Raw genomic sequence first — 24,817 nt, 5'->3', positions numbered from 1 at the left:
TTGGAACTCTCTTCCTGAAACAGAGTCAGAGGTAGATAAACTTTAGTCATTCAAGGGGTTGAAAGATTATCAGGGGCAGTGGGAATGTGGATTTGTGGTTACAATCAGATCAGCCATGATTCTATTGAATGGCTGAACAAGTATGGAGGGGGACAGAATAGCCTCTTCCTGCTGATTTGTATGATTCATGTAACATAACTGAAAATCGTCTATAAATTATTGTAAAACACAGCCAGATATAAAGGCACTATACAGTTGGACAGTGATTCAGACAATGGAGAACATTTTTGATGTATTCCTACTTTCTACTAATTTGCGTAACCTTCACTGGCACAAATTGTTGGCAGCATTAATCCCAAAGACTTGGTCTGTGGAGGAGGGAAAGTTCAAACATAGTTGCTGTGCCATCTGGAACCTTCCATCGTTATACTTTCATGAGAAGTGAGTCTTGGTGATATCCGTTGCCCATCCCTAACTGCCCTTGAACTAACAGACTATTTCAGAGGGCAGTTAAGAAAAACCACTATTGGTATGGAGTCACATAGGACAATATGAAACTGGAACAGGAGTAGGCTGTTCCACACCGCCTCTCCCCCCTCCAAATCTGCTCTGTCATTTTGTAGGATCATGGCTGATCCAATATTCCTCACACCCACTTTCTTGCCCTTTCCCCATAACCCTTCATTCCCCAACTGATCAAGAATTTATCTACTTCAGTCTTAAATATACATGAGGACTCTGCCCCCCACAACTCTTTGTGGCAAGATTTTCAAAGATTCACAACCTTCTGAGAGTAGAAATTCCTCTTTATTTCAGCCTCAAATTGGTGTCCCTTTAATCTGAGACTATGCCCTCTGGCCCTAGATTCTCCCTTGAGGGGAAGCCTCCTCCTGGTATTTACCCTGTCAAACCCCTTACATTTCAATTAGATCACATCGCATTCCTCTAAACTCTAGTGAGTGGAATCCCAACCTGTTTGGCTTTTGCTCATTAGACAATCCCTCCTTACCAGGGATCATCCTAGTGAGCCTTCTCTAAACTGTATCTAATAAAATTATACCTTTTCTTAAATAAGGTGACAAAAGGAGCTCACAGTACTGCAGCTTGTACAGCTACAGTAAGACTCCCCTACTCTTATGCTCCAACCCTCTTGAAATAAGGGCCAACATTCCATAAGCCTTCCTGATTATCTGCTGTATCCGTGTGCTCACTTTCTGTGTTTTGTGCACAAGTACCTCCACCCCAAGTTCCTTTTCTCCATTTAAAGAATACTTTGAACTGCTTGCCTAGTCCCCTTCCTCTGCCTGCTGGTCACCCATTCCCTTTCTGCCTGTGATGTGATGTCTCTACTTTATGGACGACCCACAGTTTCCCCAGCCACTGCTCCAGCTCTGAAACCCAGACCACAGGAGCTGCAGCTGGAGACACTTCCAGCACACATGCTGGCCTCGGGGCACTGGGCTTCCCATGTAGAGCAAGAGGAGTACACCATAGCTTTGTGCTCTACTGTTATGACTACCATTTTGGATTTAACTTTTAAAAGGCTCTTAAAATCAAATAATATCAATCACTTTAGGGCTCATCTTCCTTTGACCTCATTAAATCAGAATACAGCTCTTGCAAATATAAACCACAAAATAAAGACTTTATAAACTATAAACAGTAGTACAAATTATCGCCATCTGTACTCACCCAGCAACTTCCACTTGCCCAGTGTCACTTCTGAATCCTGACATCAGCCCAGGAGCTCTGCCTCTGGACTGAGTGATGATAACAATGGTCTGGTCCTTCGAAAGTTTCCCTGCTTCTTGCCAGATGTATACAGTGTCTGACCTCCTGTACTGCTAGAGTTTCTTAAGGTCACCTTGTCCCCTTATGCTCTAAATTCCCTAAGACTGTGCTTTTATATTAAAGAGCAGAAGTGTTCATCAATGACAGAAAAGGAGGGATCAATCACCTACCTCCCTTGTTCATCGAACTCCCTGCTTCTGTAAACTCCCAGTTGCACTCTAATGCAACAAAGCAGCACTCCAATCCAGGCCCTTCCAGCCAAACTCGGTTAAATCGGCAAGTTTCTTTCCCTAAAGGCATGAGTGAACTCGATGGGATTTTACAAAAATCAATATCTTTATATTCCAGATTTATTTCTTGAATTAAAACTCCCCCAGTTGTTGCAGTGGGATTTGAACCCACGTTCTGGAGCACTAGGCTGGCTCTCAGGATCATTTGTCTGGTGACATACCCACTGCACCATCCCCTACCCTGCTATTGGAGTAACTGCCAGAATGTGATTTCTCCTGCTCGCAGACGATGAATCTGTCACTTTAACTCATAGTCAGTTTGACCAATCCCTCGAGAAAGGCAGTGAAAAACACGCTAGCTCCTTTCAAACCGTAAGTGGGACGGAAGAACAGATAACCCACTCTCAATGTCAAACATAAATATTGGACGTGGATTTAGAATATTCAGTGGGTGACCAACTTATTCCAATATCCTGACAACTACTTAGGATTGAACAGTTCTCCTCATAAATTTTAAATAATTTGAGCATTAAAATAGGACCGGATGTAGATTGACCTAATTGTTCATATCACTAAATATTTATTGCTGTGTGTGTATAATGGAGCAACTTGGTACTATAATTAGTCTGTGATGTGAAAATTAACTCTTGCTTAATCGTAACGATTTGCTCCACCGCAATTAACCCTTACACAAATCCCATGCAGCCAATGACTTTGCATTTTCACAAAGCAATTACGTGGATAAAGTCAAAGGGAATAATCGAAAACCGAGTTTTGAAAAAAAAAATTCACCCTGCCCGCAGGCAGTAAAGGTGTGGCCACCTGCGATTACCCTCCACAGACCTCCAGCTTATTTTTCAGCTGCTCACACCCCAGTCTATCAATCATGGCATCACTGCACTGCACAACAGGGCATCGGAACTAACATCTCTTCTTGTAAACCTAGTACAGTTCACACATTGAAGGCTTTTGCTGTGATCTCTGTGGGTGGAGGCCGAATGCCTGTGGGGAGGTGGGGGATGAGCTTTTCATTCGGAGAAAATAATTACAAGTGCTGCCATGAATTATTTTAAAGAGATCTTTACGTGAATACTTAATTGCTGATTTTAGTTAATAACCTCCTTTTATAAATGTTTAATAGTCCATTTAGCAACACTTGTGGTTGATGCAATTTTAAATGTAGGCAACATTAGCTGAAACGGGGCTTGAAACAATCAAGTAAACGTTTGACTGAAATGGGATTTCATTGTTTTCGGATGAGAAACCTCTTCAGGAGTTCTGGAAAGTTTCTGGAGCTTGAGGCACTGCCATCTGTCAGGGCCCTCACTGCAGCTCACAGATGAGAACATTCATTTATTCAAAATCAACTTTGTGCTGTGCCCCATCTGTTATTGTTTCCTGTACCCCCACTCCAGAAACAGAAAGAGAGAGAGAGAGGGTTTAATGTGCAGTTTTCCAGTTCACCCCAGGCAAAATTCAGGGATACAGTGCTGGAGCATCACTGGCAGGATACAGTGATACAGTGCTGGAGTGTCACTGTCAAGGTGCAAAGGAAAGCAGTCTGGAGTTCCACTGACAGGATACAGTGAAGCAGTGCTGGAGTTCCACTGGCAGGATACAGTGATGCAGTGCTGGAGTTCCACTGGCAGGATACAGTGAAGCAGTGCTGGAGTTCCACTGGCAGGATACAGTGAAGCAGTGCTGGAGTTCCACTGGCAGGATATAGTGATGCAGTGCTGGAGTCCCACTGGCAGGATACAGTGATGCAACGCTGGAATTCTACTGGCAGAATACGGCGTTGCAGTGCTGGAGTGCCACTGGTAGGATACAGCAATGCAGTGCTGGAGTCCCACTGACAGGGTGTAAGGGGATACAGTTCTGGAGTCCCACTGGCAGGGTGCAGAGGGATGAAGTGCTGCAGTCCCACTGGCAGGGTGCAGGGGGATGCAGTGCTGGAGTTCCACTGGCAGGATACAGCGGTGCGGGGTTTGCAGTACTGGAGTCCCACTGGCAGGGTGTAGGGGGATGCAGTGCTGGAGTCCCAATGTCAGAGTGTAGGGGAATGCAGTGCTGGAGCCCAATGTCAGAGTGTAGGGGGAGACAGTGCTGGAGTCCCAATGTCAGGGTGTAGGGTAATGCAGTGCTGGAGTCCCACTGGCAGGGGGTAGGGGGATGCAGTGCTGGAGTCCCAATGTCAGAGTGTAGGGTAATGCAGTGCTGGAGCCCAATGTCAGGGTGTAGGGGGATGCAGTGCTGGAGTCCCACTGGCAGGGTGCAGAGGGAAGCAGTGCTGGAGTCCCAATGTCAGAGTGTAGGGGGATGCAGTGCTGGAGTCCCACTGGCAGGGTGTAGGGGGATGCAGTGCTGGAGTCCCAATGTCAGAGTGTAGGGGAATGCAGTACTAGAGTACCACTGGCAGGGTGTAGGGGGAGACAGTGCTGGAGTCCCACTGGCAGGGTGTAGGGGGATGCAGTGCTGGAGTCCCAATGTCAGAGTGTAGGGGAATGCAGTACTAGAGTACCACTGGCAGGGTGTAGGGGGAGACAGTGCTGGAGTCCCACTGGCAGGGTGTAGGGGGATGCAGTGCTGGAGTCCCACTGACACGGTGTAGGGGGATGCAGTGCTAGAGTCCCAATGTCAGAGTGTAGGGGGATGCAGTGCTGGAGTCCCAATGTCAGAGTGTAGGGGGATGCTGTGCTGGAGTCCCACTGGCAGGGGGATGCAGTGCTGGAGTCCCACTGGCAGTGTGTAGGGGGATGCAGTGCTGGAGTCCCACTGGCTGGGTGTAGGGGGATGCAGTGCTGGAATCCCACTGGCAGGGTGTAAGGGGATGCAGTGCTGGAGTCGCACTGGCAGTGTGTAGGGTGATGCAGTGCTGGAGTCCCACTGGCAGGGTGCACAGGAATGCAGTGCCAGAGTCCCACTGGCAGGGGGCAGCGATGTAATGCCTGCCAGAGGCCCAATGAAATCCTGCAGTGACCTGTCTCACCAGATCATCCATCTATTGCTCAGCACTGTGCAATCTTTCGAGTGTTGATAGTTCTCTGTGCCTCAAGCATTCAACCCTGAAGATACCTCTGAAACATTTAAATTGCCTGCACAAGTCCTGCTTGACCCTTGACCTCTCCCAGTGCTGGCAATCTCTTAGGAAACACAGTAAGGTCATGAATCTGCCAGCAAGGGGAGAAAAGTCACTCACTGTGACCTTCATAGGGACTCCCACCCCCTTCCCGGGCCTGGTTACAGCTGTACTGTACAATAAAGGGCAGCAGGAGGCCTCACAAAATGCCAGAGCGGCCCATCAGAGACCCCTCAGGTTCAATGGAGCAGCAGTTTGCAGTGCAGGGCATGTTTGGAGAGGATAGTTCAAGATGAAAGGGCCACCCTCTTTAGTGTTTTACATCAAAACAAATTACTTTTGAAGCCAGGCCATCAAGGTGAAGCAATAACAGAAATGGCGGGAAAAGCTCAGCAGGTCTGACAGCATCTGTAGGGAGAAATCAGAGTTAACATTTTGGGACCAGTGACCCTTCCTCAGAACGGTCCACCAATCTGAAGGGTGGGGGTCTGGGTCCATGGCCCCTCTTACCTCCAAACACCTGATAGACCCCACAGGCCAACTGGAAAATCCTGGTCAGTGTCCTCTCATTGGTCTCACTTTGGGCTCTAATTAGCTACTCGGTGCCAGAGGGGCATAAAGGCTGATGGAGGGCCTTACCTTAGCTCCCATCCACCTTGGATTCTGGCTTTGTCAAAGCCTTCCCAACAAAGGAACTTACTTAAACACCATTTCACACCCATCTTTCTACTAAAACAGCGGAATTATTCACTGCTGCTTTGTAGAATCCCAGAAATGTGTCCTAGTGAGACCCAATCTCAGCATTATCCTCCAAGGTTGCTAAAAAGCTGCTGACTCCATCTGTACCCCATCCCTGAACCAAACAATATACGGTTAAACACCAGGCAGCTAATTATATATCCAGCACATTCAACATACTTTCTAGCTGTACATCCTCAGCTCTGAAAACGCCTGGAATTAAAGAAGGGGGAAATATTTAAATAAAGACTGTGCATTTATGAATAATAATCAAGGCCTCTGTGACAGCTTTTAGAGAAAAATGAACAGACTTGGAATTTAATCCCCAATGCACAGATAAAAATCTCATTATGCCATGTAATAAAAACAGAATTTGACTTAATCAGTCACCACGAGCAATCAAATAACATCCATATGAATCTTAAAAAATAATTGCAGTTTGCTCGTTACATGAGTGAACTCTGTCAGACAAAAGAAACCTAACAGAAAGCAGTTTCCAACTAATCATGGGCAGTAGATTTGCAGACAAATGTGCCAGCTTGTCCCAAACTTGGAATAACCCAAGGACCCCTCTCCCCAAAGGGAAGTCAGCAGTTTACCGGGGGATTACTGTGTACGGTATCTCAGCCGTCCTTCTGCTTTGTACAGCCTCTACCCCAACTGCAGCTCTCCATGGGCCTAGCTGGAGCCTATGGGCCTGAACCAGATTTCCTGTCAGTCTGGAGATGGCAGAGTTCAGGGTTCTGGTGGGGACAGGATGCTAAAGACCAGGGAAGTGAGAGAGATGTGAAGGTCAGTCTGGGATGGGGAGAGCAGAAGAAAGAAGACAATTCAGCAGAATGAGCAGAGGCAATGTATGGTTCAATCTATGAAAGGGTGCAAGAATGGGAAGGAATGTTGGTGTGTGTAAATAAGTCTCTGAAGGTATAGCAGGACAAGCGCAGAAAGCTGTCAAAAGGCTCCTGCAGTGCTTGTTTTTATTAACAGCACAAACATGCAAAGGCAAGGAAGCTCAGCCTACAACTGGGTAAACCAGGTTTGAGTGCCACACCAAGGAACAATGTGAAAGCCTTAGAAAGGGTGCAGAAGAGATTTACCAGAATGGTTCTAAGGGTGAAAGATTATAATTACATGCAGGGACGAGGGTTTTTCTTAAACAAAATAGAGCTTGTTCTGCATTCATTTATTCATTCCAACTTTGTATTTATGTTTTGCTCTCTGCGTTTGACTTGAATCTTCTCCTGGTCTATCCTCAATGAACTGGAGCTCATCTGAAACTGTGCTGTGAACCCAAACTTGTTAACAAGTGACTAACTCTCAGAATTCAAACAGATAGAGACAGTTTAGCACAGTTACAGGAGTGGGAGGTAGAGATACTGGTGAGGCACTGGCAGTCAGCAAGGGAAAAGGGGCATGGGAGCAAGAGGTGCCAGGTACATACTGAGTATGTGCAAGATCCACATTATCAGGATGCTCATTATTTTTCAATAGCTTAGGAAAATAGGCCAGCTGGCAGCAACCGACCAAGACATGGTATGGTCCTGTAAGATCCAGGTCCTTCTCGCACCTTCCCTGAACTCAGGAGTGTAAATGCTATTCAAAAGTCAGATCTGGGAATTAGCCTCCCGCTGTTTAACTATAAATTGTTCTCTGCTCTCTGGAAACAGCACAGTCAGCAATGTGAGCTTTAGAGCCTGTCTGGCAATGACTGAATCCACTTCCACAATGCAAAGAGGCTGGCAGCATCAAATCAGAAACTCCAAGCAAATTGTTAGGTGCGCCTCATCCTTCAAAAGACCAAACAGAAATTTAGTCCAATCTGATTGTGGTGCAAATAAATACTGCCAGTTTTAAGAAACCTCTGTCAGACACAGTTAAAAATCACACAACACCATGTTACACTTCGTCCAGAGGCTCACTGAAGATCTTACCTATTATGGTGACAAAACGTCTGAAAATGAACCTTCCAGCTCAGTGAGCAAACCCACTTCCAGAACCTCAACCTGAGCTACAAACCTTTTCAAAACTAGTTAACATCATGTTAAAGTCCAACAGGTTTAGTTGGAAACATTAGCTTTCGAAGCATTGCTTCTTCCTCAGGTGGTTGCTGAGAAAGCTAATGTTTCCAAATAAACCTGGTTAGAGATCATTGGGATGTACAGCACAGAATCCAACCCGTCCATGCCGATCAGATATCCCAAACTAATCTAGTCCCACTTGCCAGCACCCAGCCCATATCCCTCCAAACCCTTCCTATTCATATACCCATCCAAATGCCTTTTAAATGTTGCAATTGTACCAGTCTCCACCACTTCCTCTGGCAGCTCATTCCATACACATACCACCCTCTGTGTGAAAAGATTGCCCCTTAGGTCTCTTTTGTATCTTTCCCCTCTCATCCTAAACCTATGCCCTCAAGTTCTGGACTTCCCGACCCCAGGGAAAGGACTTTGTCTATTTATCCTATCCACGTCCGTCATGATTTTATAAACCTCTATAAGGTCACCTGTCAGCATCCGACACTCCAGGGAAAACAGCCCCAGCCTATTCAACCTCTCCCTGTAGCACAAATCCTCCAACCCTGGCAACATCCTTGTACATCTTTTCTGAACCCTTTCAAGTATCACAACATCTTTTGGATAGGGAGAAGACCAGAATTGCATGCAATATTCCAAAAGTGGCCTAGCCAATGTCCTGTACAGCCACAACATGACCTCTCAACTCCTGTACTCAATATTCTGACCAACAAAGGAAAGCATACCAAACGCCTTCTTCACTATCCTACCTACCTGCGACTCTACTTTCAAGGAGCTATGAACCTGCAGTCCAAGGTCTCTTTGTTCAGCAGTACTCTCTAGTACCTTTCTACCAAGTGTATTAGGCCTGCCAAGATTTGCTTTCCTAAAATCAGCACCTCATACTTATCTGAATTAAAATCCATTTGCCATTTCTCGGCCCATTGGCCCATCTGATCAAGATCCTGTTGTAATCTGAGGTAACCTTTTTCACTGTCCACTACACCTCCAATTTTGGTGTCATCTGCAAACTTACTAACTAAACCTATTATGCTCACATCCAAATCATTTACATAAATCATGAAAAGCAGTGGACCCAGCACCAATCCTTGTGGCATTCCACTGGTCACAGGCCTCCAGTCTGAAAAACAACCCTCCACCACCACCTCTTCTACCTTTGAGCCAGTTCTGTATACTTTGTCCACCCCGGTCCCACACTGGCACCTCCAAGTCTGTACGACACAGCTATTCAAACTTGTGACCTGAAATCAATACATAGTTAACCTTGAATATCAGAATATTACACAATCTAGAACAAGGTCACAGTTTTAGGGAAAGGGGCGCAAATTTAAAACAGAAATGTCGAGGAATTATTTCTCTCAAAGGATCACGCATCTGTGGAATTCACTACCCAAGAAGGTAGTGGATGTTGGGTCAGTAAGTAAATTTAAGGAGCAGATGGACAGATTTTTAATTAGAACGAGCTGAAGGATTATGAAGACTGGGCAGGAAAGTGGAGTTGAGGCCAAGATGAGATCAGCCATGATTGTACTGAAAGGTGGAGCATGCTCGACGGGCTGAATTGCCTACTCCTGCTCCTTGAGGGTAAAGGAGATAAAGGATATTAGAAGCACATATATTTTTGTGGACTGTTTGGGATGTTACTGGGTTGGTTAATGAGAGATCTATCATGTGTTTTCTTGGGCAATGTCGCGTCAAGGAGCTATTCCATGTTTACTGAAAAAGCAAATTGTTTTGGAAAAGGGAGATAACGGAGTTATCATTGCGGAGTTCAAAACTAGAGGGCATAGGTTTAAGGTGAAAGGGGAAAGATTCAAAAGGGACCTGAAGGGCAACTTTTTCATACAGAGGCTGGTACATTTATGGAGTGCACTGCCAGAGGAAGTGGTCAATGCAGTTACAGTTACAACATTTAAAAGACATTTGAAGAGATATATGAAAGGAAAGGTTTAGAGGGTTATGGGCCAAATGCAGGTAAGTGGGACCAGTTTAGTTTGGGAAGCCTGGTTCGCATGGTCGAATTGGACTGAAGGAACTGTTTCCATGTGGTATGACTCTAGTTCTTCTGTTCTTATGTAATGTCATGCTCCTTTTCTTAAAATAGCATATCTTTCTATTTAACACCAGAGATTTATTTGTATATTGGCAAGAACAAGAACTACCAATGTGTTAAAAGCTAAAATTCAAACTTGTGAATTTTTTGATTTGCCAAAAAGGGATGAAATTGATTTTCAGTTGCAATGAAAGTAGGCGATAAATAAACAGCAGCACATTTCACATTACAACAATCTCTGTTTCCCATCCACTCCCAGTCAATGTCCAAAAAAAAACAGCTGACTAATTCTCTGTTGCCTACTTTTGTTACCATTAAATACCATGTCTTTTCTGGAGCCAGGTGACTCAAGGATGGCAAAGTTGGCAATACAGGATTGTGATCAAGACTGTGCTTAATGACAGATTGGGGCAAGAAAATCTGATATCCCCTGTATTGCAAAGAATGGGTCTGGCCACATTGCTGCAGGACATTCTATAAGATCATTCGACTTAGCATGGTCAGAATAGGCAACAAGTTAAACACCTCAGTTCCTGCACATCTTGAAAGGATTCCCTATTTTACTCTAGTTGTTGCTGGACACAATTTGTTGAGGAACCTAAGACACACTGAATATAGCTCTCAACAGCTGTTGCATGAGTGGTTATCTTTGTCGCACAAGAAGGAATTTGGTGAAATAGTCTGTAATCATGCCATTGAACATTGAAAATATCAGGCACAAACATCTACTATGGTTCAGGAGGAATCTCATGTTAAGGTTCTTTCAATTGTTGAACTGGATGAGACATGTTTCACATAACTTGATTAGTTAATGTCTGAGCAATATACTGGATTCAAATGCCAATTCTTTGGTTTTCTTCAGTGCCCAGATGATCTATTTGTGTATGGCCTAGCATTTGTTTACACAGAGATTGCAGAAGTACAACATTGAAGTCTGTCTTTGAAGATTACATTTTTGGAGAGTGCAAGTTCAGAACAAACAGACTAACTCAGGTTCCTGCTGGATACATTTAGACCACCCAATGACAATGATCTTTATGAATTGTCTATGATTTGTTGTAGATTGCTGCATCTGCTCTCCTCAGCTGTGACCAAACTGTTCAAGATCAATTTTAAGACTACCTGCCAGTTAAGATTCAATAATATCTACTTGTAGGTCTAAAGGAACACACAGGAACCTCGATTATCCAAATATCAGATTATCCGAAGTAGATCTTGACATCCTGAGAGAAACATTACATCAAGGAGCTGTTTTAACCCCGATCGCATTTTTTGTTTACAATGATTAAAAACGAACACGGCTTACTGAAATGCTGCCAAGAACAGTCCTGGACATTGATGGGAGCCCAGGCACTATCTCCAAATGACTGACCCCCTGCTCCCCCCCACCTCCACTTTCCCTGGAGTTCTACATAGGGTGAACCCTAAACCCCGCTTCCCCAGATATTCTCTCTAATGTTGTCCTGTACAGGGTAGAGGTGGAACTTGTCAAAAAGTTGTGTCTGTCTGTGTGTGTGTGCTATTTGGAGACTTACCCCACAAAGGCAGCAGCAGTTTTACTGTTGGTGTCCACTTCAGCTACTCCGGAGGGGGAGGGCAGCTGACGGGGACAGAGGCACATGAGGGGGGGGGGGGGGGAACAGAGCGGCTGGGGGCGTTGCTGCCTGGGCTTGGGGAGTGGGCGCAGGGAGGTATTGGGGGTCTGTGGCATTGGATGGAGTTGGGGGATTGGCAGTTTTGGGGCATGTGGTGTTGGACAAGGTGGGGGGTGCTGGCACTCACGCACTATGTGCTGCAGTCTCCTGAACTGGGGTCAGACCGAACAGAAAACTCTGAGCCCCAGAAGAGAGGCATTGAATCGATTATTAACCAAATAATCAATTATCCAATTGAAATAGTGCCCACCCATCTCGTCTGGATAATTGAGGTTCCTCTGTATATTTGTTCTTGGTGGAGTTTGACTAAGAGCATTGGAGATGGTCATTTGGGAATCTGGGTTTGTATAATACTTCTAAAGCATACCCTTGCAACTTTGCGAGTAAATGTTGTCATTGTGGTGAGGTACTTGTGAGAGATATTTTTCAGAGCATTTCTAATGGTTTGGGATGATGTAAACAATGAAGTGTTTGCCAAATAGGTACATGTGGAACCACTGCATCCTGAAAACGACAGCAACAATCATCCTTTCAGTATTGGGGTAGTTAGCCTCAGCTGTTGCAAGGACTTTAAAACCAAACACAATCAACTTGTCATCCTGTAGCAGACATGCTGTGCTTCCCTTCTGGAGATGCATCGACTTCCAATGTAGTGAGCTCAGTGGAATCATAATATTGAAGCACACACTCTTACTGGATAATGGAATATTTTTGAGGGATTGAGAAAATTTTCTGGTGATCATCCTGGACTATGTATGATGAGGTTTTGCAGAGACAATCTCAAAGAGGAGATACTTCATAACATATGGGGATAAAATGTTAAGAAATTGAGACACCCTTGTAAGCCACCTTTTCTTCCAATTTTCTTTCAGGTTTAAAAAAAGCTTTGTAGTGAAGCTCCCCAGGGGATGGTTTTGGGACCTTAAATTTTCCTAATGCATATTGATGACCTAGATCTTGGAATGCAAGGGACAATTTCAAAGTAACACACTACAGTACACAAATTTGGAAGCAAAATAAACTATGAGGAACACTAAGTAAAAGGCAATGAAAAACTGGTGGAGTGGGCAGACAGGCAGCAGATGAAATTCAATGCAGACTAGTGTGAGGAGATTCATTTTGGTGGAAAGGACATGGGGTGAAATAAACAGATTCAATTTAAAGGGTGTAAATAGAAAGACCTGGGTATATATATGCACAAGCCATTAAAGACAAGATGACAAGTGGACAGTTAATAAAGTGTACAGCATCCTCAGCTTCATTAATAGGGACATAGAATACAGGAGACCTCAGCTGGAATATTACATACAATTTTGGGCAGTACACTACAGGAAGGATGTGAATGCAGTGGAGACAGTGTAGAAGAGGTTTAGTTCCAGGGATAATCAAAATCTAAGTTGTGAGGAAGATTGGAAAAGTTAGCATTGTTTTCATTGGAGAGGAGAAGACTTAGATTAGATTAGTTATGGTGTGGAAACAGGCCCTTCGGCCCAACAAGTCCACACCGACCCATTCCCCTAACACTATGGGCAATTTAGCATAGCCAATTCACCTAACCTACACATTTTTGAACTGTGGGAGGAAACCTGAGCACCCGGAGGAAACCCACGCAGACACAGGGAGAACGTGCAAACTCCACACAGTCAGTCACCTGAGGCAGGAATTGAACCCAGGTCTCTGGTGCTATGAGGCAGTAGTGCTAACCACTGTGCCACCATGCCGCCCATGGTGAATTTTGGAGGTTTGGTTAGTAAATTTGCAGATGACACAAAGATTGGTGTATAGTGGACAGTGAAGAAGGTAGATCAAACCAGGTAGGACTTACACAGTCAATAGTAGGGCCCTGGGGAAGTAGTAGAACAAAGAGATCTAGGGGTCTAGGTTCATAGCTCCTTGAAAGTGGAGTCACAGATAGACAGGGTGGTGAGGAAGGCTTTCAGCATGCTTGCTTTCATTGGTCAGTGCACTGAGTATAGGAGTTGGGACATCCTGTTACAGCTGTACTAAACTTTGGTAAGGCCATATTTGAAATACTGTGCGCAATTCTGGTTGCCCCACTGTTAAAATAGTGGCAGGAAAATCGATGTTTCGGGCATGAGCCCTTCAAACTGGAATGAGGCACCACTCTAATCTTGACTCTGATCTCCAGCATCTGCAGTCCTCACTTTCGCCTATTATTAAACTAGAAAGAGCGCAGAAAAGATTTACTAGGATGCTCGCTGGACTAGAAAGCTTAAGAAGCTGGATAGGCTGGGACTTTTTTCCCTGGAGTGTAGGAGACGGAGGGGTGACCTTATAGAGGTCTATAAAATTATTAGCGGCACAGATAAGATACATTGGCAACTGCTTTTCCCCGTGGCAGGGGAGTCTAAAACTAAATGATATAGGTTTAAGGAGAGAGGGGAGAGAGATACTAAACAGTCCAGAAGGGCAATTTTTTCACACAGAAGATGGTGAGTGTTTGGAACGGGCCGACAGAACTAGTGTATAATTTGATCATTTAAGAAACATTTGGTAGGATACATGGATGCGACAGGTATGGAGGGATATGGACCAAACACAGACAAATGAAACTAGTTCAGTTATGAAAACTGGGTGGCATGGGCAAATTGAGCCGAAGGGCCCTGTTTCCATGCTGTAGACTTCTATGATTCTAAGATTTGATTAGAGTTCTCCAAGTCATATGATGTCAGGCTAGAAAAGACAGGGAGAAACTGTTCCAGTTCATAAGAGAGCGAGAGTGAGCAGTTTTAAAGTGATTTAGAAAAGATTTTGAATGCATTGTTTGAAAGAAAAGTTTCACACGGAGGGTTATTTGGGTTTGGAATATCTGGAATTGTGGTGGAGGCTGGTTCAATTGAGGCATTCAAGATGATTATTTAAATAGAATGAATGTGCAGGGTATGGGAACAGAGCAGAAGAATGGCACTAAATCACAGTGCTTACATTGAGAGCCAGTTATAGACATCATAGGCCAAAGGAACTCCTTCTGCACTATAACAATATCTGTCAGTAAACGCTGCTGCTTATATCTGTAAATGGCGCCTGTGCCAAAACTGCAATGACATCATGCACAATGGTTTTTTCATTCTTATGCCAGTTCCAAAAATGAAAATAGCTGAGTCGACGAATGTCTGAACACAGCTAAGGCTTTTTTTAAAAACTTTGTTTCCAGTACTTTATTCTCAAACTTCATAGTTTGTTTTTGGTAGATTATTGAAGAGTTGCCTTTTTATATGTTGACTGTCCTGTCAGCAACTTTTCAAAGCTTTTTTAAAAAACGCTGGATCAACAGCAGCTTCTTGTGTTTGGAAAGAGACAGAAGGAGGATTCACTGTGCTTCAGGCTGGAGGATAGACTTTCACCTTGGCTGTAGTTGAGAACTTATAACTGTGAATTTGGAGAGGTTCTGTGCTGACTGATATGCCTGTACATTACTTACACACAATTGATTGGTGATGACACATTGTCTCCATTACACAGAGACAGTCACTAAAGCAGGTACCTTCGTACTGGAAATCACATGTTGTGATGTCATGTGACTATCTTAAAGGTACAAGCCTGCCTGATCTGGAATCTATGCCACAGTAGAACAGTAGTGTGCTGTGGGAGCTCACTGCACGAACCCAGTAATATCTGGGTGTGCAATCAGGACAATGGATTCATAAACCTGAGTACTTGCTCAGGAGTTACATTAGGTCATTCAGCAGAGTGCGTCTGCATTCCCTACGAGAATCAATGGCCTGGGTCCGCAACTTCTTGAGCATACTGCTGGGCTTGTAGGTGTGCTTAATGAGAGGCTGAAGTGATGAACCAACCCTGACTTTTATTGGCTTATTTAGGATACTGAAACAACATAATTAGATCGTGTCAACAGTCCATAATCCAAGATGAACTGACAAGGGGTCTTTGTAGATCCAGATAAATAAATAGACAATACTTTCCACAGCACTAAAAACTGTCATTTGCTTTGCGTATAGAACATGTGAAATAAATGTGAGGTTTAGATTTCCAGACTTCATTTTTATGACAAATGGACTTCTTGCCACTTTTCCACCAATCAAGGTGAAATTAGTTATCTTTGTTTATGCACAATTTACAAAAGACCTCACCAGCAGCAAGTTAAAAGGGGTAAGACCCACATTTAGAAGAAAGCACCTGACAGTTTTGAGAGTTTGTGTAAAGGTACAAAGGTAAGGTGTAAAGGAAATGGGTATATCATCCTGGAATGTCATCTGAGAGCCAGAAGGATCCTGCACAAAGCACAAAGCTTGGCAAGTAAAGGTATGTTGGCTTCATTTAAACAATAATTTGTTATAGCAAGGCAATTTGGCTGATCCTCCAGAAAGGTGTGATCCTTGATAAATACTGGGAACATTTGGATTAGAGGGGGACAAACAAAAAGAAAATTAATTGTAGAACTTTGCATTAAATAATGCCTCTTTTTGTGTCAGTAACTCTCTTGAATAGACTGAAGGTGTTATAACTGTAAATTTACTGAACAGCAAACAAACCTGCAAAATTACAATTGCTGTGACCAAAAACCAAACCAACCAATGGCTGGACTGAGTTGAAAAGACAAGGTTTTGGACTGAAAATGATGAAGATTTGAAATTGTCCAAGTACTTTAAAAAAAATTATATGACAGAAGTGCAATGCTGGGTCATTTAATAACACAGCAACTCTATCCGATAATGAAAGTCAAGTCACCCAGACCGTACAAATGCAATTTCAAGGTACAAATTAATTATACTGCTGGAATTCATGAGGACTTGTAGCTTGTTTAGTCCTTTTGGCTTTACTTGATTTCCCACAATGAAAAGAGTTAACTTGAGAATTCTCAGCTATAATTTCCCAAGACGCTGCTTCAATTTTAGTTTTTTGATTTTCGTTGACAAACGTAAGAGAAAGGTCAATGTCTTCCACAGGAAGGAAACACTGTGTGTGCGTGTGTGTGTGTGTGTGTGTGTGTGTGTGTGTAAGTAAAACAAAGAAAGAGAGTGGGGCACAGGGGAGAATGAATTCTTTTCCCCTTTTCCAGTGGCTAATTTGCAGTGTTTCACAGCTTCAAATCCCAGATTTCTTCCTCATTTGTTCTTCCCTAATACTAATCTAACTCTTTATGACATTCAACCCAAGTTGTACATATGCGGTCTTCATATATAATCGGTAAAGAGGTGAAGGGGTGTTAAAAAGTGAGAGAGAGAATGCATGGAAGGTTGGGTGTCCATAGTCTAGAGGTTCTGGGAAAGAACAGCTCAGAGTAGGAGACGAAAGCACAAGTCTCAATTTTATGCAGTTAGGATATGATGCGAAGGCAGTCAGATAGAATCACCCATTTTCACATGGGAGAAAAGTTCAGCACAACATGGCCCTTAATCCCACAGGTAGGCGGCACGGTGGCACAGTGGTTAGCACTGCTGCCTCACAACGCCGGAGACCTGGGTTCAATTCCCGCCTCAGGCGACTGACTGTGTGGAGTTTGCATGTTCTCCCCGTGTCTGCGTGGGTTTCCTCCAGGTGCTACGGTTTCCTCCGACAGTCCAAAGATGTGCAGGTCAGGTGAATTGGCCATGCTAAATTGCCCGTAGTGTTAGGTAAGGGGTAAATGTAGGGGTATGGGTGGGTTGTGCTTCGGCAGGTTGGTGTGGACTTGTTGGGCCGAAGGGCCTGTTTCCACACTGTAATGTAATGTAATCTAATCTAAAGGTGTAAAGAAATACAGAGAATGAGACATTGAGAGCGCACATTAAAAGAGGAATACAAACAACAGAAAAAATCTAAGCAAATATGAAAGGGGAACAGGAATAGACCATTCGAGCCTGCTCTGCCATTTAATTAGATCATAAGCAATCATCCAATTTCAACTCCACTTTCCTGTTTGATCCCCATGTCTCTTTATTCCCACTAAGTCCAAAAACATTTTCATCTTAATCTTAAGTATATTTAAATGTTGCATCCTTATTCCTTTAGAGGAAAGAAATCCAAAGATCCACATAAATCTGAGTGAAAAAGTACTTCATTGAAAACAGCCATGTCCCTCTCCTGAGAAAGGCTCCACCCTCCCCACTTCTAGTCAGAGAGAACATCACAAGAGAAAGACAGAATATAAAGAAAAGGAAATCTAAACTGTACTTCTCATGACCAGCAGACTTCTCCAATTGTTTTACAGCAGATTAAATACTTTTGCAGTTTAGGACCATTTTTGATGTAGGAAATATGGCATCCAATCTGTGCACAGCAAGCTCCCATGAACGGCAATTTGATAACAACTAGAGAGTCTGCTTTTTGTATGTGATGCTGATTGAGAATTAAGTATTGGTCAGGAATGCAGGAATACTGCCCTCGCTCCTCCAAAAACTAGTGCCAAAGGGTCTTTTACATCCACCAGAGTAAACAGATGGAGCCCTGGTTTAATGTTAGTTCTGAAAGTTATCACCCCTGACAAAGCAGCTCTCCCCCTCTCCTGCACTGATGTGTCAGCCTGGAGGAGGACCTGAATCCAGTACCTTGTGACTCAGAAGTGAGAGTGTTATGAGCTGAGTCACAGCTGACACATCCAAGGGAAAGGTGGGACATATCCAGAGAGAAACATGAAACAGAAAGTGGGACAAGAAAAGGAGTAAGCAAGTTAGATAGCAAGGAATGAGATGAGGGAGAAACAAAAAAAAAGGAAATCAAAGATAGAAAGAGGAACAAATGAGAAGTGATGGAGGAAGGGATGAGTAAACATAGAAAGGAGAAGTGAAAGAGAATGAAAGAGATAAAGTGAGTGAAAGAGCAGGAAAGAGGGAAACACATCAAACCACTTCGGTTCCTGTTACTATATTTTCATTCGGTCAGCACTTAATTATAAAAAAAAGGCCCTCAAATGAATTTCTATAATTAAATCCAACCCGGTCACTTTTTTTCAGCCACACATAATTTTACTGCAACATTTTCCCAACAAAACTGTCATGAAACAACCTCATTATTGCAAATCTTCCACTGTTAAGACGTATAATATACAAAACTCACCTAAAACAAAGACTGGAAACCAGATGCTGTTTTCACAAAAATAGCATTAATATGACAACTGTGAGCACTGCACAGAATGTACCTCAGAGCTCAGTGATCCTTCACCTCAGTAATACAGAGTCCAAGATGCAGATTTATTCATAGCTGTAATTGACTGCAGCTGGACTTAATTTCCATTTTATGGGATTATTATAAACTGGTCAAACCAGACATAAAATGCTAAGCTATAAATACTACCCTTGCCTTTTGCTGTAAATGTAATCACCGAACTTAAGGAGATGTTATTTTATTGCATTTTGAGATTCTTGGCCATTTTTTTCACATTGGGATTCACGTCTCAATATTGAGGTTTTTAATGCAAAGCATATTCAGATAGAAAAGATGAGGACAATCAACCGGTTTAGATGAGAGTAGGGAGCAACTGAAGTTGTTTCCTCTGGAGACCAAAGAAATATGAAAGTTAGTTAAGCTGCCTTAATAATTAATAAGTAATTGACACTCTTTTCGTTGGGAGTCTCTAGTCCTGAATGTTCAGATTAGATCACTCTCCCTCTCGTTATCCATGGGAGAGATGAAATAGGAGTTAAAAACAGACACTGTCCTTTCCCAATACAAGACAAGTGAGAATGAGGTTGAGGATCTGAGTGTAGTATAAGGCATTAAGTCTGACTATGGAAATGCTAATAAACAGTACACATCGTCACAGGAAATAGTGCAATGTCACATGATTTAGCTCTCACTTGCAGCCTGGTAGCAAGATAAATCCACAGTAAGATGTTCCTCGATTATAGTTAATGTTTTTATATCTCAGAAAATCCTAGATACTCATCAGCTGCACAATAAGACCAGAAATATTAAAATGAATATGGGGAGGAGTGATTGTGAAAAGTTGTTGTGTTGAAGTCAAGCAAAATGAGCAAGTGATGTTGTGAAATATGGTGTGTTTCTCACACGATAGAATTATGCAAAGATACACTGATAGAATTCACTAAGTTGATCATAAATGTTGTTTTAAATCCTCAGTTGCTGTGAAAACATTCAATGTTTGCATTTGACCTTATTTTGTTAAGTTCTTTATTTGGCTGCTTTCAAAAGGAGAGGAGAGGAGCAAGATTTGAACAGTACGTTCCATTGACAGAGAGGTCCTAGTCTAATGTCTTTGGGTTGGTTTGTGGGAGTAGAGGTACATCCTTAACAGCAAGAATCTTAGTCTGTTTATGAGCGTCATTGTAGCCAACTCAACATTAAAGGCAAGATCACAATTTGTACCAATAATAATTATGGCTGAAGTAAATTGTCTCTATAAATTGTTGATTAAACTATTTTGTGCATATAATTACTGAGGAATGATATTGTACTTCTATACTCTGAATAGAAACCCTTAAATCAATAGATTATTTTAAAAGGAGTAAAAGCAGGTGGGTACAGCAAGGGGATTATGAAGCTAGGGACCCATCAAAAGTATGAAAATAATTGTACTGACCTAGCACCTTTCATGTCCCCTTAAAGCAACTTATGCCTAATCAGGTATTTTGAAATGAAGTCATCACCATACTGCATGAAAAGTGACAGCCATTGTGTGTACAGCATCTCCAAGATCGGTAATGACCAGATAATCTGATTTTGTGATGTTGGTTGTGGGATAGAGATTGAACTTTCCCTGTTCTCCTTCCAAAAGTGGCAATGGCGTGAGCTACATTCCTTAGAGGACAGATCTTGGTTCAACATCTCACCAAACGTCAGTACCCCTGGCAATTCAGTACTGCCTCAGCTATGCACTTGAGATTCAGCCTTGATTTTCGTGGTCAAGTCTTTCAAAGCTACAACCTTTTGACTCAGAGACAAAAGTGCAACCAATTGGACAACAGCTGCTACTCCTTAAGATACAATATTAATTCATGTCATTATTACTAGTAGAATTCACACTTGGTTTTGCATGCCCCTTCCTCCATCAGATTTTGTCTCCAAGCGGAAGGGTTGTCGATAACTCAAGATCTTTGAGCAGACACCAGTCAGTTTAAAATTTTTTTCTACAAACTTTGTCAAGGCAGAGCATTCAGTTTTGACATTGACTAACGCTAGAGAATGAGCGGCTGGAAAGAAAGGCATAAAAACAAGAATAAAGTAAGTGATTCATAGCACATTTATAATGCAGAAATCATCGGTCACAAACATATGCAGTAATTTACAGCCAGCAACAATTAACTCCACAATTCTGACATTGTGATATTTGCCCATTTGTCGTCTTTTTATTTTATTCACAGCTTTATGAACGATTTTAAAAGAATTCAAGGTTTAATACGTTAATTACAGATGTGCAGACACATTGATCACATATTTGCTAAATTAAGAATCTTCTTTGCATTCCCTCAGAATCTGTTTTGATATCAGCCTTAGCTAAAAAAGTCAAGCCTTTCAAGGTGACAAAAATGAATGCTGTTAAAAACACAGGAGCGTTACGACTTGTCAAACAGCTGCCTCTGCATCGCCTAAAAGAGTAATGACTGTCCATGAGGGAGTTACGAGGCTGTGAAGTGACATCGAGTCCTCATGATGTCACACAGTGTGAGGACCTTGAACTCGGCACCGATGACTCCCTGCTCCTCCCCCACATTATTCAAGATGTACACGTTTAGCTTGTTTGTGGGAGGATTATTTTAGTACCAGCTGCAGTTGCTAGCAAGCTGCATGTCCTTGATGTGTGAGGAGACTCATTGAAGGGTATTAACACCTTGCAATTTTAATTTTAAAAAGCACTAAATGAGCTTGCTTGCAATATAAATTCTGGAATTCCAGACTAACTCTAAACAATATCAGGATTAGATCAAAACCATTTCTCTTTTATCATGTGTATGGCTGATGAATCTTTCTACCATTTTAAAGTTGGGGTGACTTTATACCTCCCCTCAAACAATATTCCACTTTGGGATACACTGAATAATTGCTGCTGATTTATTAGACATTTGCTACCTTGTAGCACTAATGACTAAGGGCTACAGTCCCTTTGGGTTCTGTTTTATGCTTCCTCACATCTTATGTTTTTATAAGCCTTTCTACACATATGCCATAATATGAAATTATTATCAATCTGTAACGCATTAAAAAACACAACAGCAAATTGCAGAGAGCAGGAGACACAATAATATGCTTCAATTCTATGAGATTAATATTCTGAGTTGAACACTGAATAATGCATAAAAATTGGTTTGTACAGACATTCTGCTATGTAAGATGAGCTACTATTACAGATAGATCAATATCTAAATGTCTTCTTACCTGGCGCTTCTATTAATTGCTTGTAAACATTAAGAAAGGCAGCCTCGGCCTCCTTGCTTCTTTTACTAAGTGCTACCACCTGGAAAAAGAACAATTACTACAGATTTATATCTTCAATCATTAGGCTGATTTACATTAGATCATCAGTGACAGGCCCATTAAGGGCAGTCCCAGGACCCACACATATAAGTAGATAGGAGTGCAGACGACAGACTGATTCCCAACAACACCCTGATCAGAACATGAACAGCTAGTGCCACAAAACCAGCCAATTATGTAACACCAACTCAAACTGCAGGGGGCCCACAAAGTTAATGTAGCTGTGAAACTGATAAAGGCACCGAGGATCACCTACATTTTGTAATGCTTTGAAATATACCCTCTCACCTGCAGCCTGACCCACTCAAATTCTTTCACAGCCTGATTGAACTGGATTGATCACAGGGGAAACTTTCAACAATTGAGAGAGAAAAACAAAATCGATGCAAGTTTCTGTGTTAATAGAACAGTAAAAACATATCAAGAAATATTGGAACAATTCTGGTTAAATTGTGTTGATGGGCATCCCAGAAAGATTAGCTACAAGCATTTGCTAGCAGTCTGTGCTGTGTGGTAATTTTTTGAAGTATTAGCATAGGTAAACAGTGTAACCTGGGGCTCTGATTAATCACCTGGGGCACTTTAATAGTGATTCTAAACCCAAGGTCACTACCTTTCGATTCACCCACTCTGCCTTTCTGGTAGGTTTCTCCAAGACATGATGGCCAAAACCAGCATCTTGTAAACAGATGCACAAACCTCAGTTTCAAAACCAATTTACAAATGCCTAGATTTAAAAAAAATTGACACTGGATTTTGTTGGACTTCAATCTGAAAGTGAAAGGAGAGTTTAATAGAAGGTGCTGCAAAAAAAACACAGTAGGTCACAATCAACATTTGTGAAAGAGAAAAGACAGATTAACATATCAGGAAGAACCTTTCATCAACCATTCTGACAAAAAATGTTAAAGCCAGAACACTGACCTTTCTTTTCACAGATACCAACAAATTGCAATCTATGTCCAGCATTTTCCATCACAGATTTCCGTCCCTGGCAGCTTACTCCATTATCAGCCCCCAACCTCACCATCCCTTCAACATTTATTAATGTTTTTAACGTCAACGTAGTTAAGAATTACAATATTGGGAAAAGAAATCTGATCTTGAGCCACAGCATATAAACCCCACATTCTAGTTAAACATCATTAAGGAGCCAACACGTTAAATCACTAAGTGCAGAAGGTTGGATCTCTGGTAACGTTGAGCCCAGTAGTAATACCCTCACAGCCTGTTAAAGGCTGTGAGTAAAACACAAGCCACGCAGTGTTAATCGATCCATTGGTACATATGGCTACCTGATTGCTTTATGCAATCTATGGCATTCTAAACATTTACCATGATGATAATAATACTAAGAATAAACAAAAGCTAAATTAAAAAGCAACTTTGCAGGGATCAGACACGGTTCAATAACAAGAGCTATCAGCATTACAGTTAAGTGTTAACTCCCACTCTCTGTATAATGGTTAATGCCACCAACAGACTACCATCTTATTGACTGTATCCCAGAGTGAAATGCTAAAAAAATTAAGTTTTGTTTCTGTTTGCCAAAGTAATAAACAGTGTACCGCACATAAATCAATGAAACATACAATTATCGACTAGTGAGTACTTAACTGAACTCCACAACATTGAGGGACTATTACAGGCCATCACAGATTCCAGGATTTCTCTCAATGCCTACACCTGTTATCATTTCCAATTCTAAAAGCTGGCCATTAAGCATCTCTGACACAGTAATCGCCAATCCAGAGATGTAACAATCATGTATTCACTTACAATTTCTAACATAAGCTCAAACAGTTACTCACATGGGTGTACCTAACCTCTTGGCAACTTGAATTCAGTCAGCATACTGAACAAACACTGGGCTGAATACAGGAAAGACAAGCGGTCACCAAGTCAAAAACATTCTGGCAGCTTTCCTTCTATCCCTCAAAAGATTTGTTCACCTCTGGCTTCCGATTGTACCAAAGTATGCATAACTGATGGGCAAGTTATAATCAAGGACAATGTAACAAGCAATTAGTTAAATGGGTTGTATTGTCAGGAATTTGGTAACTGCGGTCTCACATTTCGATTTGGGTTTTGGAACAGTGTCACATTGGGACATAGCTCATCACACAGTCAAAACTCCCGTGAAATGAAAGGTGTCTTGAAGAATAGATGACTTGGTGACAGAGCTCATTAATCTATCAAAATATTGTACAACAGCGTGTGACGTTGCAAATTCCCAGGCAAGCTGGCACCAAGCACTCTCTAAAAGGGAAGGGGTTAGGGGGTAATAATTGCTGGCAGCAGTTTTGGAAAGCGGTGGATCTCCTGCCCTATTCACTTTCAGAATGGTGCAAAGTGTGAGAAAATATAAAAGCCTGGTAGTTTTTTTTTGATGTGGCACTGATGGTAAAACTGTTAGCATTTAGAGTCATAGAGATGTACAGCACGGAAACAGACCTTTCAGTCCAACCCACCCATGCCGACCAGATATCCCAACCCAATCTAGTCCCACCTGCCAGCACCCGGCCCATATCCCTCCAAACCCTTCCTATTCATATACCCATCCAAATGCCTCTTAAATGTTGCAATTGTACCAGCCTCTACCACTTCCTGTGGCAGCTCATTCCATACCTGTACCACCCCCTGCGTGCAAAAGTTGCCCCTTAGGTCTCTTTTATGTCTTTCCCCTCTCACCATAAACCTATGCCCTCAAGTTCTGGGCTCCCCCACCCCAGGGAAAAGACTTCGCCTATTTATCCATGCCCCTCATAATTTTGTAAACCTCTATAAGGTCACCCCTCCTACTGAAGATGACAGCAATGTTAGGAACCAGATGTGTGCAGAAT

At 42.4% G+C, this 24,817-nt stretch overlaps 1 protein-coding gene across 17 annotated transcripts in view; it reads right to left on the bottom strand.

The window, feature by feature from the left end:
* cux2b (cut-like homeobox 2b) overlaps positions 1–24,817 on the bottom strand; it is a 329,671-nt gene that overhangs the window by 120,748 nt on the left and 184,106 nt on the right. For 16 of the 17 annotated variants that reach the window (XM_072587530.1, XM_072587518.1, XM_072587516.1 and 13 more), the window contains one exon: positions 21,876–21,954. In XM_072587530.1, the coding sequence (XP_072443631.1) occupies positions 21,876–21,954 (79 nt within the window). Of the gene's footprint in view, positions 1–1,961; positions 2,242–21,875; positions 21,955–24,817 lie in introns of those variants that run through there. The other variant, XM_072587523.1, reaches the window with a different exon arrangement.

Source organism: Chiloscyllium punctatum, chromosome 17 (assembly GCF_047496795.1).
Source record: "Chiloscyllium punctatum isolate Juve2018m chromosome 17, sChiPun1.3, whole genome shotgun sequence".
NCBI lineage: Eukaryota > Metazoa > Chordata > Chondrichthyes > Orectolobiformes > Hemiscylliidae > Chiloscyllium > Chiloscyllium punctatum.
Note: the sequence above shows the minus strand (reverse complement) of the source record. Positions and strands in the feature narration are given on the sequence as shown.